A 21,063-nucleotide genomic window follows, 5' to 3' on the forward strand; every position below is an offset into this window, starting at 1 on the left:
TTTAAATTATAAATAAAACACCTGTTTTGTACCACTTGAGTATTAGTGATAAACAAGTATTTTATTTATAATTTAATCATGTCTTATCACAAAGTGAATGCTGTAATAATAAATAACCAACAACTTTTTATTTACTGCCTTACCAAAAAATATATTTTCCTAATGTTCTAAAAATATCGTAATTTTTGCTCTTATTTTCAGTGTGCTTTGTGCTTTGAGTAGCTGGTTTTTCTTGTTAAAAAAATAGTAGAGTACAGAGGGTTAAAATACTTGAAAACCTTTTTTAATTTCTTAGTCGTCATAATATTTGTGATAAGATATCAGTGCGATTTATCCGACGAAAGATCCATTGTTTCGGTATTCACTGATGCGGATCATCTAAATGCTCGGATCTTTTGAACTCTAAAAAAAGGATATTTTGAACTTTTTATGTTCAAAATATCCACTTTTAGGTTAGTTGTCTCTTTCCGTGCTGTCAACACGTGCCAAACACATGCGTCGTACTAAGCGAGTAGGTATACATAAGCATATAAAGTGCAATTTAAAAATTATTTTTATTTACCTTTTTCAAGTTTTCGGATTAACCGAGAAATCGATTATACGGGATTTTTTTTACCACATATCCAGGAAAATCGGGAGTGTACGGTATATGGCTGAGATTAAGTTACAATAATTAAAATACTTTCAAAGAAAGTATAATACAAATCTGTTTCCATAGTAAGTATTGTGCATGACGTCCCATCTTAAATTACCAGGGGTGTCAAAATAAATGTTAAGTGTTTTTTTTCTATTAAAATGTTTATTTATGCCTCGATACTTGAGGTTCAGGACTTGGACCTTGTCTTACATTCAAGTTAATATAACATTAATCAAATATAGTGCCTAATGCAATGCATCATTGAGTAGATGTAAATTTTAGAAGAAGTTGCGGATATACTCAAATATTTGGCACAAACAATATTTGTGTTATGTTTGTGCCAAATTGTATTTTAAATTATTTTAATAAAAAGGATGTTCACAAAATGTGTTTTTTTTTAAAGATGCAACTGGTCAATGTTATGGTGATAATAACCCTTTTGCACATGGGTTGTAATGTTTATTTTAAATATCAACATTGAAACGTCATTGAAGAGAGTAAACGACATTTGTAAAGTTTTCATAAGATTTGTTTTTTTTTTAATCAAACCTTAAACCCAAATTTATTAGAATGATATTCAGAGAGAAATCGTGAAAAGTTGTCATCGAATTCACACGAGACCAGATAAAAAGACCAGAAAAATTACGATTTTCACTCTATCAAAACTTTTTTTTTAAATATACGGTAACGGAAATATTTCTAAACTTATTTTGACCAAAATGCCGCTTACATACTGTCGACTCTCTAGCGTCGATAATCTCTGTTAGTGTTTGCATTACTCACATAGCAATATTATCAGGATATTCTGCCATAGAAGCCGGAAGTATGTATGTAGCATGCAAAGTATGTAAGACTGTTCCGCAGGACTATTTCAGTTGACAATCATTCCACTCCTGTCCGCTCTCATTCATCCATTCACGTTATTTGCGTGCGGGGCTGAGGCACGGGACGAACGTTCGTCAATTTGCGATGTGTTGTAATAGTGCCCTCGTAGTTGAACGAATTAATATAAAGTGTTCTTATTCAAAATAAATACGTGATGTCCCTTTATAATGTATTCAAATCCTTCGCCGTCGGTATTTCGTTTCTCATTTCGAAAAAATCAGACGGGCTAAGTTCGTTACAAAATGTTTGAGTCGTGAACGATATACGATTTGTTCGCGCGATATTTTTGTTTTATACGCTGTAATTTGAGTACAGCGGACATTCTCGCGAATGTATTCGTGACGCGGCGAATTCAATATTCTCCGAGGTGGGTAGAGCAATCGGTAGAATGTAGCGTGGCCGGCAGCCGGCAGCCGAGTTGTGTCGAGTTCGCGAATCGAGACAAGTAGTACAAGTCGAGTCCAGACGCAGACAGCCGCAAGACGGGCACACGTGGTGAGACGGTCTTCGTCGGTCGGTGGTCGGTGGACGCGACAGCGAGCGTTCTGTCCGGGTGATGCAACTGCGGCGCGCGGTCGATAAGAAATTGCACTAGTGGGGATGTTTCGTTAAATGAACGCGGGCTGTGTTTATGTTATGAATCAGTTTGCATACAAATAAGTGCGGGAATTAAAAAAACAGCGAACAATAATCCGATTAATTTGTGTCAGTTGTATTATCATATATTTATATCATGGCGAAAGTATCCGCGTCGGATGTGCATCCCCCGCAAATCATGGGAGGGAAGGACAATTTCGAAGAGCTGAAGAAGTCGGATTCAGATGGAAAGATTAAAATGAAGAAGGAACTCGGACTGATGGACGGAGTGGCGATTATCGTCGGCATCATCATCGGAGCCGGTATATTCGTGTCTCCCAAAGGAGTCCTGCTGAACTCCGGTTCCATAGGGCAGGCCATCATCGTGTGGATTATGTCTGGAGTGCTCTCCATGATCGGAGCCCTGTGCTACGCTGAACTAGGTAACCTAAATAATTATTCACTTACGAGCCCGCACCCGACACCCGTGCCTCGCATTGCGAAAGTTCACCGGCACTTGGTAAATACGTTGGGTGTTGAAAACCACGTTACTCTGTAATGGTGGGATTAGTCCGTCAGTTACACTTGTTACTTGATGGCCCTTCAAGGCTCATCCGAGAGCCCCGGAATCGAGGACTAAACTCCCGGTACCTGCCTACTTATACGTAAAGTAGATAGGTACCCTATCCTTATAACATGGGTACAAAACGGTACTAGGATTTTATTTATTGCCAAAAAGGAAATTGGTCGAATAAGTATAAATAATACATCGGTTTATACGTATTCAACCCATTTCCTGTACGCGGTTAAAAAGATAATATAATATCCTAAGTAAATAAGATTATATGTTTTTCCTATCGCTTACCTATCTACGATAAATTCAATGGCTTTTTGATACATAGTAACTAAAATATTTTTTTACCCACTGTTGTACAATGTGCTTTAATCTAATGTAAACCGCCATACTCCATATTGATGTTTTTCACCGTAATATATTGTTACCCGGGACTGACACTTGAAGCGTTAAGCTGATATTACCGTCACGTAATTTACGATCATGATAAAACTACATCATCCGGTGTAGTAGACTATGTACCACTATGCACAAAAAGGGGATAATAATGCAACAAAATAGTTCCAATGATTATTTTCTGCCGCATAATAATTTTGTTGAAAAGTTGTTATTTATTATGCAGACGAGGAAAAATTCAATATAAACTTTAAAAAAATGTTAATTTCCTTTAGCTATCAAATGAAAATAATGTTGTAGTCATGAGGCGTGCCAAATACATTATTTATTTTAAAGATACAAAAAAAAAACTATTTCAATAAATTTACCACATCTCATGCATCACATTATATAGTATAAAACTCTTCACTTACATCATTTTACGGATATTTTATTACATTTTACATACCAAATAATATTTGTGAGCTGTAATCATTTAAAAAATAGTTCGCAATTATCTGTTGACATCCGAATGTCAAACGATTTTAAAATATAGTTGTGTAGGTACCTAACCTGTCATGTTTTTATTTTCCACGTGTACCTACCTACATTGTAATGGAGAATAGGGTTGTCCCTATACACATTTCCGCCTACATTTTACGAAAACTATGAAAGCTATTTCCGATAATGCACGTTATTTTTTAAAGAATAATTTTACTCACATTTTAGTATGTCCAAATACATGTTCACAAATCTGAGTTTTCTTCACTTTTTTATTATTATAAGGATATTATACAGGAGTTACTTTTACATTTTTGACGTCTCAATATAGATGAAGAAGAATATGGAAGTCCGGGTATTTGCAAGAGTTATGCCATGACCTGTCAAAGGTTGATTAAGTGATCACTGCGCACACGTGGAACATGATGAATATTCTACCCATCTTTGATGTATTTTGACAATATCTCCTATTTAAAAAAACAATGCAATTTGTGTTTCTACTATTTACAAAAATACTTCAATTCAATACTATTTCTATGAGCCTAAGCGGCTCATTATTAAAAATAGGTACCAAATTGTGGTAGAGTTGGTTCGAAACCAGAAACCGATTCATTCGATTCGATTTAAATTGAATCGGGAAATAAATAAAAACCCAATTTCGACCGATTTCCCTAGTAAAAAAATCACGTATTTTTTTAATAATCGTTTATTCTGGACTAATTTGATACATCGTACGTTACTGAACAGGTTATTAACACCATTAGTTTTTTTGTCATGTTCTCGTAGCTTTGATTGCTTAATGAATAATAATATAGGTTACTGAACCGCGACCTTGCTACAAGTTTTTTTTATATATACCTTTATTAACATACCATTGTAAATAAAAATAGAAAGTAAAGATAAATCACCTACAATATAACACTTATATGGTAAAGTATAACAATACTATATGTAATAATAATTTAAATAAACAACGCAATGCGGTTCTTCAATTTCCCGAAAAACCTTAATACCTAGGTATCAAATCAAAGAGGTCTAGACCCCCAAAAAATCACATAAAAATTCCTCTCTTAAAATGCCTTGCCATTATTAATTTTAAACATTTTTTAAAATTATATATATTTATTTTGCACCCTCAAGTATAACATACCATATAAAAGCACGACATTTATAGCTGGGAAAAATTCATCATCAAAAATTTAACTGGGTGATAAAACATTTCACTGGGCTAAAATTTCACTGGGTGATAAAAAAAATGCAATGCGCCCACCGCATTATGACAATGGATATTGTTTCTAGAGGTAATAGTAATCGATATGGTAGGTCAGAACGTGCTCCAATATTAAAATTGTCGAGCAAGTACCTTAAAAAATGGTCGCCGCGAAATTATGCTATCGTGAAATAAAACCTCTTTTCCTTATAAAATTATTAGCGTTTTTTTTTATCTGTCGGTTAATGTGTGATTCACTAAACCATTTGAAGGGTCAGCCAAATTTATTCAAAATTGGGATCCGGTCACCTTATGAACGGGTCATCGAGATCCGGTATTTCATGAACGACCCACGTTTACATGTAACTCAATATGATCTGTAACACAATCACACAATACAGTATTTCTCAAAATCTACTATAATAACAGGGTATTCGCCACACTCTAGTTCTCGATTTAAAAAATATTAAAATTAGTCTATCGTTTCTGTGACGTCATTCATTACCAACATTCGAAAACAACGTATTTACGAAGGTGAATTTTCCACAAGAAAATGATGAATGAAAATATTGATTATATCGGCTGTTACAAACACAAAACGAGTCTAATACAATCGTTTATAAGTATGTTAAATTAGGTATTTCTCCCGTCTGATAATGATCCATTGAGAAGGTGATATTTTGTAGTAACCCATATAGACCAGTATGGATGTAAAAAACGTACGAGTAAACTTAGGTATGTGCTGGTATATTTTCCAAGATCCAGAACATGTTTGTATTATTTTCAGTTCAATACTGCCGTACAGAACCTAAAGCGTAGTAAGGAGATATACTAGATATTTGGAAAAGCTGAAATAGCTCTACAAACAAGAATGTATGTAGCGATGATATTGACATTACTTTTAAGTTTTTGCATTCTACCGTTATACAATATTGAAATGCAATCGTGGTTTAAAAAAATGTGCAATTTTTTATAATTATTTTATTTAATATGGTTACAAACTTTTTTTAAATAATTTTAATTATTTTTCCAAACATTTCTACTTACAATCTTAAAATTAAAAACGCAGTTCTCTCCAAAAAGAGACTGAGCTCTTTTAATTTCGAATATTATTATTTCAAACCACTACATATATTCATTATGTAGGCTGATATTTTATTATGAGGTCTAAGTATATATTCATACTGGATATAAATCCATATAAAAATATTTGTATAAACATAAAATATGTAAAAGTCATAAAATTAAAACACAAGTCCGCACTTATCGGCAGGTTTTATTATGAAATTGATTTTTTTAGCAATGCCATCAGATATTTAGATGACGATTCAAAAATAATGTTTTTATCGAAGCCAAATGTTGAAACTACTAAATATGTCAACTAAGGCGCAATAAATATTATTTTAAAAATATGCAATGCCCAGATATTTCGGGAGTGGACTTTGTTCCTTTGAAACGTGAGGACTTTAGCCAGTGGTGGGATTCAGCCGGTTCGCACCGGTTCTCTGGAACCGGTGCCTAAAATTTTAAGAGGTCGCCGAACCGGTCCTTAACCCTTGGTTGTCACATAATATTCCGATTGAGATCATGTATCGGAGCACGCTCATATTGGAAAGTTGAAAAAAAATAGTGGAAAAATTCAGTTAAGTTATTGCACTTAGAAAAAAGAATATCGTGATAGATGTGCGCTTCAGCATTTGGAGTATTCAAAGTTGTAATGTGAATGTTCTGTTTATGTGCAGAATAAAATACAAATAAGCGAATAAATGTAAAAACTATTTTTATAGGGGGGGGGGTAGGAGCAGTACCTAAAGGGCGAACCGGTTTTTGAAAAGTTTGAATCCCATCACTAACTCGGCTGACCAAACTCGAAACACAGAAAGGGACATTTTTTTGTAGTACATTTTTATTGCATTTTTGGACTAAGTAGCATCTACTTAGTCCAAAAATGCAAAAAACGTACTACAAAAAAAATGTCCCTTACTGTGTTTTCAGTTTGGACAGCCGAACTGTAGCTCAAATTCCTTAAATAACCCTTAACCGATTTTTATTATAATATTAAGTCAGGACGATATCAACCATTTAATTTTAAAATTAAGTGGGTAAGGTATAAAATTTTAAAGCAAAAGAACATCAAGAAATTTGTGTACAAGTATTTTGGACACACTCAAAATGTTGTAAATAAGATAACTGGTCAAATTATAAGCTACATAAAAAAATTTAAAATCATGTTTTCAGGTACCTATGTGAATTTAATCCAAGATTTGGACCTTAGATACAAATAGAAAGAATCTTTGCTCAATAAAAGCTTTCCCTATTCCAATATAGATGCCGGTAGTGAACTCAGGTGAACTGTATTACAAATTGGATCTATATATCTAGGGGTTCCGAAAATTGAAAAGTAGGGTTGTCAATCATGGGTAGAATTAGTGAATGTTACATGTGTGTAGAGTGATCACTTAAACCAGACATTGACGGTGGTAAGCCCTGTAAATTTCCAGACTTTTAAATAATTCTTCTTCATCTATGTTGAGATGTCAAAAAAAGCTATATCCTTTTACGTTAAATCCATCAAGACGTCAAATGATGATCTTATTCAAATACGAAACTATATGCACATCTGGCAAAAAATTACACTTACATAAGAGTACATATGTTGATATAGGATAGAGAAATTGACCTTACGAGGGCCCCTTGATTCTCGCAAAGATTATTATGCGAACTTCAAAAAGCTCTTTGTATAGCATGCCCGTCCGATGTTATTTGCGATTTTAGTTTGGTATGTAAGATCTTATATGTATTTTTTAATGTATTCTTTGAATTAATATATACACGTACGCACTACACACACAAGACACGTAGATCTTACCTTTACTAAACGTTGTCATTAATGTAGATACGTACCTACGTACGTAGGTACACTATTATTACTTGAGTATTACTATTGTTACACTTTTGGTACTCCCGAAACCGTTATATCAATAATTAATGTACGTATTTATAAGTTGTCATTCATAGTGCGTATTATACAGGTGGCACAGAATCAATCACCCTATCGGAAGATGTTATAATTTTTTCAAATGGCTTCATACGTCAATCATATTTAAAATTTGTAAACAAGACAGCTGCAGTATACAAACATATTGATAAAACGGACACAAATGTGTAACAACACTGGCAGCAGCCACTTGACGGATATCATCTTTTCCACTTATGTAAAGGTCCAAATAAAGAAGATGAAATAAAAAGATTTCCATCACTGAATGTCTTTTGTTTTATTTAGTAAAAAGTTATTAAAAAACAAAATCGGATGCTTAATTTTGCGCCACCCTAAATGTGTTTGTACACTGCAGCTGTCTAATTCTCAAATCCCTCACTCCTTTCAAGAACGTCATAAATCAAAAAACTTGATTTTTCAGGAGAACGTTTTTAAAGTTTAAAAATATAATACAATGCATTAAAAATAAATATCGAGCCACTTTTTGAACTTTTTACAGTGCAACAGATCTTCTAAGGTAAAACCTGAATGTTTTTTTTCCATTTGAAAAATATTTAGTAAATATAAAAAAATAATTAAACAATACATTTTCTTCAAAATGAAAAAACAACACTTTCTGGCCTGTAGCGAGTAAATATTAAGTTAAAAATATGCCTCTTTTGCTGGGATATAGTACATTTTCCGGGCATTCCGAAAACATGCACAACTGAAAATTGACGATTTTTGATTTGTGACGTTCTTGAAAGGAGTGAGCGAAATGTCAAATATTATTGACGTACGACGCCATTTGCAAAAATGAAAACATCTTCTGATAGAATTATTAATTTTGTGCCACCCTGTAGTAGCCAACATGCCGATCGAACCTCGCTAAATGAAGAAAGGACACAAATAATCTTGAAGCGATCATTTGAGATTAGTATTATGTTAGATCGATCTTTTTGCAACAGCGTTTTGGTAACGGAAAATCGAATCCCAATTTTTTAATCATTTTTATTTATATTCCCTCTCCTACCCACGTGTTTTGATTCAGAACGCGTGAAAAGCTCCTATGTACCTTCATAATATACAATACAATTTGCATTTCAAATAACAAGTTATTTTTGAACCACAGGAGAGCCTAGTAACAAAGTTGTGGATCAAACCGTGCCAACCAAACAACTAATTTATAGATTTTAACTAATATTGTATTATTACGTTTTAAATTAATTCAAAATAAATTCAATCATTCAGGGATTATTGGCATTATAATCAATTGCTTTGTTTACTAAATTTAATAAAGTTGAGTGATAGGAGGAAACTGATTTATTTATACAACATTTTAAATAATATTTTAGACTGTCCATTGTTATATTATATCCCTTGATATATATTTATGCCCCAACCAGAATCACGAGAAACCGTCAAATATTTTATTGTAACAACAGCCGGACAGTGCACGGTGGAGTAGGTACGCCTTGATAAAAAGTGTGTGAAATTATTTTATGAAGATTTATGGCTGAAAATGTTTTTAAAATTAAACAAAATCATTGTTAAATATTTGTTCTCTTAATTTAACGCTAATACAACACTTCATAGTGTAAATTATGTACTTTTCTTTGAAAATTTCATGTAACAAAAAAATAATCAAAAACATAAGAAAAAATAATCTTTTTTTCGTCTTTATGTCAATCATACATTGAATTAAATTAAAAGTTTTAAGTACAGAGATACTAAAAGAAAATATATTATACTTACATAATAAAATACTATTTGGAATCTGAAGATCAATATTCGTTTTCCGAATCATCTCCTCCACATTCTTCATCTGCTGATTCAGGCAATAGTAAATCCATAGTTTTGTGTGAAAATGGTTTACCTTTTTTCTTGGGGTGCGTCTTGTATAATTTAGTAATGGATCCGAACTGAGTAATACTCTATTTAAAACATCCCGATTGCATACTTCCCGCGAGAACTTGATGTATGATTTAGCAGGACTTGCAACTTTACTTCATTAGAATTTTGTGTCTAGATTCAATACTCCTATACAAAACCTCGGCAATGATTTCGCGGATCATCTCGATATCTGGAATATGTCCCTTCCTAAATATAAAGCAATAATAATTACAATATTCCAGGCTAATGCATAATTCCTTGTTTTGTATGTTTATCCTTGTTTATATAAGTACATTTCTAACCAATAATAAACTTAAAAAGAGAAAACACACTATTGTATCATAAAGTATACAACATGTAATATATTTTGTACAAATTGGCTACGACCGTTAATAAAGGAAAAAAATCAACAAAAATTCAATAATTTGTTTCCGAGATATCAAATGCTATATTACTTCTCATCAATTTTCGCTATCCTCTCTTTTAGAACTTACCTTTTTATTACATACTAGGAATTGTATGATTCGGTTTTGTCCATGTTGGTTTCTTTGTGTATGCTTAATGACTTAAATGTGCCTTCAATTTTTAAATTACTTACCGCTTCCATTCACAATCTTTTGAACCTTTCTGTTGGGTAGTAATTTGGCGCATTGAATTATGTATTTATGAATTGCGTAGGTATTACTTACTGAACATCTGCGCACTGAGACTCGGTGTTTTTATTTCTTTGTTTCGTCTTAAATAAAAATCGTTATTAACACGCACGTCTGCCAGTCGTGAGTCATAATCCTGCACCCTTTTGAAATCGGAGAACTTACATTTTAGTACTCTGCGAGAAATATATCGCTGGTTTAGTGCCAAAGGGGCACAACGCAAAAAAACTCTTTTTTTCCAAAAATGGTATCTAAATCGTCAATATTTTCATATTCGAAAAAGACACCCATGATTCTAGCGTAAGAAATGTCCATTTCATTTATAATCATGGGTGTCTTTTTCGAATATGAAAATATTGACGATTTAGATTTCGTTTTTGGAATACAGAGTTTTTTGCGTTGTGGCCGTTTGGCATTTAACCAGCGATATATCGGTTGTTTGATTTTAAGAGTTCCTTTATTTGGACATTTTTCTTTATCGCAAATTTAAAGATTTATACGATAATTAAGACTTGTTGACCATTCATTTTGCCACAGTTGTCGTGGTCAAATCCTTCTCCAGCATCACATATTCAACGCATCTAAGAATTCTCAGTCGCTTCTCATCCTTTACTGTTCACGTAATTTTTCACTTAAATTAATTTTTTTGCATTTTCAAATCGGTCGGATAAATGAAAAATATGTTTTTATTAATTGATTTGGCAGTCACTTTCTGGTAAAATTATCCACATACGGCGTTCAAACACCATATGCGGAAAATGATACGGAATGCATCGAAACACGTGTCACAATAGATTTGATAGAATTGATTACATTCACCATGCTTCCCATGATTGCCAACCATATTACTCACATTTCGAATGTTGTACGTATTTGAAATGACAGAAACGTTTCATATTTTTCAATACAAACTTCAAGGTCGCCATCTACGATTGAAAATTATAAATTATGTCATAATAGCAGAAACATTTACCTTATATATATATGTGAGATTTTTTTTTCATAGGAAACGCCTGATATTTTTTTCTATACTTTTTTTACTCAAAATATTTTTAGTGTGACCAACATTTAAAAATTTGCCTCAAATATTGTTTAAATAAATGAAGATAATTTTTTCGCTTATCTGACCACTTTTCAGGCGATCGGGTCAACATCGGTCAATTATTTTCAGTGTGTTAGATACGCTCTAGGTCAGATGCATATCATTTCATTTAAAAAAAGTGTAAATCAGTGACGAAATAATGACGTTTCATTTTTTTCATATAAAAACATGGTTTCTTTTTAATAAGTACCTTAGCCTTCTTGCAGGCGAAAATGTCAATGACCTATAATGCGTTGGAAACCATCGATGCCAGAAAATATATAGTTACAGCCCTTTAGTTTATATCGTTTTTTGATGTGTTAGGATACTTTTGTTATATTATACTTCATAATATGTACACTAATGTTCTGGGGCCCACTAGCCACTATTTCCAACAAAAACAAACCTTATAGTAAATCACCCATTAGCGATGTTTAAGTTGAGGTAACTTTAATATTATACAGATTTTTCACTTCAATTTTGACGTTTTAAAAACAAAATTGAAAGTACAACTCAAATTGTACGCACTACAAAACAAAATGGACGTTTTACTTAACAAATTGGACGTATATTTTATTTTATATAAATATTAGAATTTAAAAAAAATACAAGTATTCATATAAGTACTACATATACCGTCAGTGTGAATACCTGCCCACATCTTTTTTTGCAAGTTGGCAAGCCTGCCCGGCGCGCTGTCAAAGTCTGTGCGCATGATGTGCGCTGAAGTCGGACAAGATATTCAATACTACACGTTTTTTTAAATTGTTTTTTTTTATTATAAAATGCAATATAACTTCCAATTTGGTTTGTTAAACGTGCAATTTGAAGTCAAAACCTGTATAAGGATAATGTATTTTTTCTGATTAAAGAGGCGCTTGGATATAGTTAGTCTTGCGCCTCAAAACGAAAAATATAAGTAATAAAAAATATTTTTGTTCACTCTTAAAACGTTTCTTCTGTAGATAGCTCGTTTTGAAATATCGCCAACAATATAAGGAATCTGATCAGTCACGAAATTGTTTGTGGTAGAGGTAGTTTTTTTAAATCTATATTCGTATATAGTGTTTAACACATTTCCATATCAATATCACAATTTTGTTGAAATAGCACGTACAGGAGTACGTGCTATTTATAACTTGCAGACCGTTTGTAAACAACGTGTTTATGATAATGTCTTAATTTTATTACGTTAATGTTGTCCTACTTTTTCACAATCAATTCATTTACGTTATTTGTGATGAAAATAATGTTGAGAAGATTATCGTAAATGCTGTTAATTATCACAGTTCGTAATATCACAATTAGAACATTGAAATTCGGTTTGCACTTTGCCTGTAAGAAAAGTCCATTCATTTGAATATTTTTTCTTATCTAAAGCAAAATGGTATTAAAATATTTAGCTTCAATATTGTAGTCTGAAATATCGCAATATATCCACTTACTGGGATTTTCGTCTACCTGTTTTGAAACTTACCTGTCTCTTCGTCAGAACAGTAACTGCTCCTGCTATTTCTTTAAACAGTACTGTAAATAAACAATTATTGATTAAAAAAACTAAAATTATGTAATTAAAAAAACGTTACCTTAATTTTTTCTTCTTCTTCTTCTTCTTCAACCCCTTATCCGCACCCCAATGGTGCATAGAGCACTGCATCATATAAACACAGGGTTATCTTGATCGTTAACACATGAAAGAAATGTGATCGGCCCTCCGCTTCAAGTAACAGTCCAGACCAGTAACAGACCATTAACTACGTAGGCAGATTTTTTTTCTTAGACTACCTATAAAAACCTGCAGTTATTGTAAATATACTAATTGTTGCTGAAACCTGTATACATAATCTGTTGTGAACCAATTAAAATTCTATTAGGGTTGTTCACACTTTGTAGTCTTTCAAAGGGATAACCGCAAAGCCTCTATTTTAAGGTAGAGACTGACCGGAGCGTTTCGTCATAGCGTAACATTTGCGGCGAACATCCGAACGTCGGGTGGAGTAATCGAAACAAGCTCGGCTCGCTGTACTGACTATACAAATGCTCGCATCGTAACATGTTACGTTATGACGAAATGGATCCGATCAGTCCCCACCATTACAGGCAGGTAGAATTAAACCTGGTATGCCATTGGTGCCTGTCAATTATTATAAATTAGCTTTATTTATCAGATTTTTTTACTTTTATCGTTCTTTCTTTAACCCCTATCCAAGCTCAGATGGTGCATAGGACATGGCCTTGGAATAATGGAGTGAAGACTTGATTGCTTATTACATTATTAGTTCTGTAACACAAATTTTGGACATGGGAGTGGAAAATATTTGATAGGATACAGATGACTTAAGTGAAAAATCTCAGGGTAAAACGTATCAATGCTATGTGGGAAATGAAATGTAGGAATGAAAATAGGATCAGCAAAACAATGTCTAGTGAACTCGAGGTTGCATACCCGTAATCTCACTAGCCTATGTAACTTGTAACTGGACACAGCTCATTTGTCAAATCTCTCAAGGAACAACTATTGTTTTCCTTTCTTAAACCATTTCCTTCAGATAGATCACTTATTTTTTGCCTTTTTTATAATTTGTTTAACTTTGTATTTTTAGGGACCATGATACCAAAGTCGGGAGGGGACTATGCGTACATAGGAGAAGCATTTGGCCCTTTACCTGCCTTTCTGTACTTGTGGGTGGCTCTCTTCGTACTAGTCCCAACAGCTAATGCCATCACAGCCCTGACCTTCGCGCAATACATCCTCCAACCCGTCTGGCCGGCTTGCGATCCGCCTTACGAAGCCGTGAGACTCCTTGCTGCTGTTATAACATGTACGTTAACAATTAAATTAAATCACTTCTTCCGGATTTGAATTTCAGTCATTCTGGTAAATCCACTGAATTAATATACCAAAATTGATCAATCACCCAGATTCAACTTCTTACACAAGCAATTATTTTGTGTATTATTTGCAAAAGGAATTGAACTATGGTTGATACTTAAAAATCATTTACAGTAATGAGTCCAGCAAAAATTTATAATTATTCCAGTATGAAATTTGATTAAAATTAAAATTAAGACTTTATAATAATACACCTCAATAGTGTAGTTATTATTATTAATTTAATAAATTTAGACTACCGTTCATACAAAACTAAGCAAAATTTCCAACTCATAAGTGGGTTTTTACATTAAAACCCATAAATATAACGGTTGTTTGATAGATTTTGAGGTTGTTTATCACCATGCTTCTGTTAATCATGTTGAAACACTGTATGAATTTTTTTTAAAATTAAATTTCATAAGAAATACGTCATATTTATAATTTGTGAACGTAAATATACCTTACTTCAATTTCTAATTAATCCAGCATATAACACTGGCCTCAATACTTCTTCATATTGTATATCAACTTCTGGCTTTTATAAAATATAATTATTGATAAGTTGATTTTCACACCTGAATCAATATCGGTCATGTCTTAAGCTTTGATTAACACCAATATATAGGTAAACAAAATTATCAATGTTCTTGTACTTTAAAAATTATAGTAAAACAATTAAATTAATAAAAATATTGTTTCCCGAGGAATATTTCCAGAAACAGGATTTTTTTAATTTGTGGCCAATCTATCATTTAAATTATTGTTTGTTAATGCGTGAAGATTTATTCCATTGAACAGTTTCCAGATTATATTTTATCTTTACTAAAATATATTTTCTAATTATGACCATCTTGATTTTTCGTTTTGTTTCATAGTAATATGTAATAAGTATTTATGATGCTCTCTCTCAGAGATAAATTACTTTACTAATGAGACCAAAAAAGTGACAGATAAATTTAAGCAAATAATGTGTGAACCAATAATGTTTCCAATAGAACATGACATGCTCCAAAAATTTATTTTGTAAATGCCATATTATTGAATACATTTTTGAAAAGAATTTACATAATATACTGAATTTAGTTAAAAACACACACATGAAACATTCTGACTTGCATTTTTTAATAAATCATATGAAACCGTTGTATTAAGGTTATACTATGTATCATCTGACTTCTACAATTGAAAATGATATTTGTTAATTATTTTAAATTATGATTTGTTCAAGTGTATGTTATACTTGAAGGTCATAAATGTTTACTGTAGCAATACAATATGTTTTTAGGTACAAAATCATATTTGGATAGAAAAGGTGTAGTACATAAATCTCCAGTTCTATTCCAAATTCCAAAATATTCTGTCAATAATCGTAATTATAAAATAATTTTTAAACATATGTTTTAGGTTTACTTACGGTGATTAATTGCTACAACGTGAAATGGGTGACACGAGTACAAGACATATTTACGGCAACCAAGATATTTGCGCTTCTGATCATAGTTTTTGCTGGAGTATATTACATTGCCTGTGGAAATACTGAAACATGGAAATCTCCCATGGCGGGTACACAGACATCTCCGGGATATATCGCTCTGGCATTTTACTCCGGATTATTCTCATACTCCGGATGGAATTATCTCAACTTTGTAACTGAAGAGCTCAAAGATCCTTATAAGTAAGAAACACATTCATAAGCTCAATATTAATAAATAAGTTTACTGGCAAACAATCACCTCAATATATATTTTTTCTTTTAAAGTAAAAGAGAAATATTTGTGTTTTTGTTATTTACAAAAATACTTCAATTTCATACTATTTCTGCAAGTCTTAGCGGCTCATTATTAGAAATAGGTATTAAATTGTAGTAGAGTGGGTTTGAACCGAGAAACTCTGACTCAAGAGATGATGTAAATATTTTAATAATATGTTCACATTTATAAAGACTAAAATAATGGTTTTTGGTTATTAATGTTTGTAATACAAGAATACCGCTCTGTAAAAAGTTAATACAACTGTTAATTTATGTTACTGAAAATTTTCGTCTTTCTTCATCAATGAGAAGTTGCAAATACCTATCACTTCAATTGTCTCTGTGAAATATCAATTGGTCACTTCAATGAGCATCAGTGATGTCAATCTTATTGATCATCTTTGGAAGGCTTTACATTATCTAATAAAAAATAAAATACATTGTCTTTGTATTTAAAAATATTACCTAATGTTAACATTTCGATTAAAATCCATTTAATCTATTAATTAAAACAGTGTAAAATCCATTTCTATAATATATTATTATTGGATCTGTTTTTTTTCATATGTATTATGAACATAACTGTTCAGATTATGTGAACCTAACTTTTTATGTATTGACATTTAGTTAATTTATAATGTTTTGTTATTACTAATATAAGTTTGTTTGTTTCAGAAATTTACCCAAAGCCATATGCATTTCCATGCCTCTCGTAACTATTATATATGTAATAACAAATGTGGCATACTTTTCTGTGCTGACAAGAGATGAAATTTTATCATCCAATGCAGTAGCTGTAACATTTGCAGATAAGATGTTGGGGGTGATGTCTTGGTGCATGCCATTCTTTGTGGCTTGCTCCACATTTGGTTCTCTGAACGGGGCCATATTTGCCTCATCTCGACTATTTTTCGTAGGAGCAAGAAATGGCCATTTAGTCCAAGCAATTGCCTTAATCGATATTAAAAGACTGACTCCAGTTCCATCATTAATATTTATGGTGAGTAGTGTTTAACGTTCATTTTTTAAACATAGTAAATTTAGCAATGACAATAAATGATTGTAGTACAGTATTGTGTTTTATTTCATAACTTATTTAAAAAAAATTGTAGTAATTTGATAAGGAAAACATCACCTATTTTCATGTCTGTTTAAAATATTGCATTCAGTTTTTAGTAAATCTTCTGTATATGTATATACACACATATTTCAAATTCAACTGCAAAAACTGTTTCCTGCCGATCACAAAATACCTTCTTACTATAAAATTATATAAGTCAGCAAAGGGACAACCTTACCTTGTTTTGTTTATAATAAATATTATGTGCATTTGTTTTGTTTAAATTTATTGTATTTGAACTCTGTCCTATTGAATAATACAAAATTACATTTTTTTCAGTGTATTCTGACGTTGGCATTGCTCGTAATCCGGGATGTTTATTCTCTAATAAACTATGTGAGTTTTGTGGAAGCGCTGTTCACATTGATATCAGTGTCGGGGCTGTTGTGGATGAGATATACGAAACCGAATTTACCAAGGCCTATAAAAGTCAATATATTTCTCCCTTTGTTGTTTTTTGTAATATGTACATTCCTTGTTACATTCCCGTGTTATGTCTCTCCGTATGAAGTAGGTGTTGGTTTAGTATTTATTGTAATCGGCATTCCTGTATACTTCGTAACTATATATTGGAAAAACAAACCACTATGGCTCGTCAGAACATCAGCGTCATTCAATTTGTTTTGTGCTAAAATGTTTATGTGTGTTCCCGAGGACGGAAAAGAATTCTGAGGAATTTGTCACTTAAAACTGTATTGTGTCCATTTTATTTTTATTGTAAATAATTGGCATCTCATTAACATGTAACATTTTAAACAGTGACGTTTTAAAGACGAGAAATGATTGGATTTATATGCTGCTATTTTTCAGCGGGAATTGTGTTCTGAAACCTCATTATGAGAAATCATTGATACTATGCTAAAATGTATATTTTCTCTAGTTCTGTAGAAAGAATCTCGATCTTAATGACCACAATTATTCCATAATTATTTTAAAATTTAAAAATAAAACAGAGATCTATAAAACTTCTCGAAAAATATCACTGCAGTTTTACAGGTGTATAGTCCAATTCCATTCTATCGCTGTGACTTGTTATTTAGATAAGATCATAATATTTAAGGAATCTTGACATTTTTGAGATGTTGCCTTTACTACTGAGTAGTCGATATTATTTTATTTAAATGTGAAATATAACAATTTGAATTTAACGGGTGTAAATATTGTCAATTAATGTTAGCAATAATTATTGTATAGGTAACTATAATCAGAATACATATTAAGTCTAATTACTAGTAGTTCTCATACTGTCTCTCTTTTTCTTATTTTCACCCAATGGTGCATGGAGAAATTATATTACATTATTACAGCATTATGTAATCCTAAATTCGTTGAAACCAATGCAATGTTTTTTATTAGCCAAATGTTGAATCTGTTTTCAGTTATAATATCAGATATACTATATTATATCCCTCAAACTTTATTCAGTCAGTCAACAACTTATGTATTTTAAACATGAGGTTTGGCTAACCTTGTATTAACAGATCAGAATGGAGTTTTATAAACCATTACGTCACCGAGTCTTAGTTATCGTTTGACAGGGGGTGTCTGAGTAAAGCATGGAATATAGGAATTTTGTATTTTACAATGTCATCTGACTTAATGCAGGTTAACTGCTAATTAGTTTAAATCGTTCTAAATGAATTGTTATTCATGTAGATGTACACCTACAGATATTGCATTGTGTAATAATTCAATTAAAACATGTATGTTAATTCTTATGATGGGGACTGACCGGAGTCATTTCGTCGTAACGTAACACGTTACAATGCGAGCATCCGTATAGTCAGTACAGCGAGCCGAGTTCGTCCCGAAAACTCCATCCAATGTTCGGATGCTCGCCCCGAATGTTACGTTACGATGAAATGCTGCGGTCAGTCCCCACCATTACCTTTCAACTCATTCACAGCGTTTAAATTACTTAATTTCATACAGAGAATCTGGAAATTTGATAAATTTTGAAAACACATTTCTTTGTTAAATTCAAATTTTACTTTTTATTTCAATAATACAACCCTTTATATGAGCATATCATAAAAAAAAACATGAAACTGAACAAATAAACTGAAGCATATATAGTTATGTTTATAAATTTCGTCAACTTTTGAAATAGGAAACGCTGTAATATTTTTTATTCAAACGTAATGCATAGTAAAAATGACATGCATGTTACTCCTACACAAATGTTCAACGTGTGACTGTAATGTTTAATGTTTGTATAGACACGGGAGCCACGTTTGACTCACAGGACATGTTAAACCAATCAATCAAGCATATTTGTAACTAAAGTAGGTTTTTAATTTTGAATTGATTTAAAAATGGTTTACTTTTATTAAGTAAACCTGTACTCAAAAGATTTTTAAAAAATCACAAAACCTGTACTAAAAGGAATCAAAAATGTAATGTGGTTAATTTATTATGCATTATGTAATAGTACATGAAATCATTTATCGATGGATGTCGACTTCACTTTATCAGCTTTGTAAATTTAATTTTCCTCTGACAAATGTGATATGTACTAATAGTGGCCTTAATATTGTTATGGTTTAATATAATATTGTAATATTGGCAACATTCCATAAGATTTAATTCAACACTTATCATTTATTTACCAGCCTTTTATTAAGAAAATCTAATAGTCATATTATGAATTAATATAGTCTATCGCTTTTTATTATTACCAGATAATCCATACTGCATACATACATTCGCGAATTCGATGGTGGATCATCCAGTTTATCTATGATTACCACAGTGCTGGCAAAATCTTATATTTGCAAGTACAGAAAGTTAATCTATTATTTTATGTTGATAGTGCGATGTCTTGTCCGCCTCCGTAGTGTAATAACGGTCAGCACGCTCGGCTACCGTCGAATAAATATAAGTGATTTTTTCACCTTAATATAAATTCAATATTACCCTGGACTGGTATCTGAAGCGGAGGGCTTATCACCTTTCCTTCATGTATTAGCGATTAAGATAACACTGCGTTAAAATGATGCAGTGCCCTATGCACCATTGGGGTGCGGAGAAGGGTTTGAATGAATGAATGAAAGTGCGATGTCTTAAAGTAAGTTCCGACAAAAATTATTTGCTCACTAAACTTCCGGTACTTTCAGAAATAGAACTTTGGTGGTACTGAAAATAAAAATAAACAGATATTTTGCTACTGAATTTGCAAATTCATTTGCATGGTACGGAACAGCAATGAGACTTTTGATATAATGATTTAAATTTAAGGTACCTAAGATACAATTTAAAATCGACAGCACTGATAAATATATAAGTACTAGTTATGTATGAATTCACTGTTACAAAATCGATTGCTTATTCTCCCGACAAAAACTAGAATTTGTTTTAACAAGCCCGTACAATAATATTGAACTTGCCTTTATATTTATAAAATAATTATCCTATTTTACAAACATAGTATGTAGAATGTATGAACATAGAATAATATTTCTCTTTTAGTTTTTCACCTTGATTTTCCATTGAATTTGAACTCTTATTACTTAAAATGCAATAAAGTATACAATATCCGTTATCTATCCATAAAATGCTCACTTGCTGTAATAACCTTAACCTGTCTGGGTGTGAGTTTCTCCGGACAAAACTGTATCTGAGGAGTGAATTTGTTTTTGTTTTTTTTTTTACTTTTAAATTTTTATGTTATAGTCGATGCTATAAGCAACATGTTTTCTTGAATAAACAAAGATATTTACCCCAGTAAACATGATTTATATCAAAATTATCAAAATATCGATAAATCATGTTTTGATATAAATCGTGTCATAAATCATATTTTGTATCGGCCGTACATGTACGTCCAAACTCCTTTGAGAAAAGTTTGGTATGGCCGTACATGTACGGCCATACTCCCGGACAGGTTAAAAGCCTTTTATTATTAGTTAAGAAAAATTGTGGGATTTTGTTAATCATTTACTCTGTTTAATACTTTC

The 21,063-nt window shown here is 32.0% G+C and overlaps 1 protein-coding gene across 1 annotated transcript; it reads left to right on the top strand.

The window, feature by feature from the left end:
- Positions 1-883: 883 nt before the first annotated feature.
- On the top strand, positions 884-18,057 carry LOC148305510 (large neutral amino acids transporter small subunit 2-like). The gene is made up of 5 exons (XM_088266588.1): positions 884-2,541; positions 13,966-14,184; positions 15,642-15,912; positions 16,663-16,987; positions 17,387-18,057. The coding sequence occupies exons 1-5, from the start codon at positions 2,256-2,258 to the stop codon at positions 17,777-17,779; spliced, it is 1,494 nt and encodes a 497-aa protein (XP_088122714.1). The 5' UTR covers positions 884-2,255; the 3' UTR covers positions 17,780-18,057.
- The last annotated feature ends 3,006 nt before the right edge of the window (positions 18,058-21,063 follow it).

The sequence above is a fragment of the Brachycentrus maculatus genome, unplaced genomic scaffold (genome assembly GCF_059751285.1).
Source record: "Brachycentrus maculatus isolate JH-2025_06_01 unplaced genomic scaffold, ASM5975128v1 h1tg000271l, whole genome shotgun sequence".
Taxonomy (NCBI): Eukaryota; Metazoa; Arthropoda; class Insecta; order Trichoptera; family Brachycentridae; genus Brachycentrus; species Brachycentrus maculatus.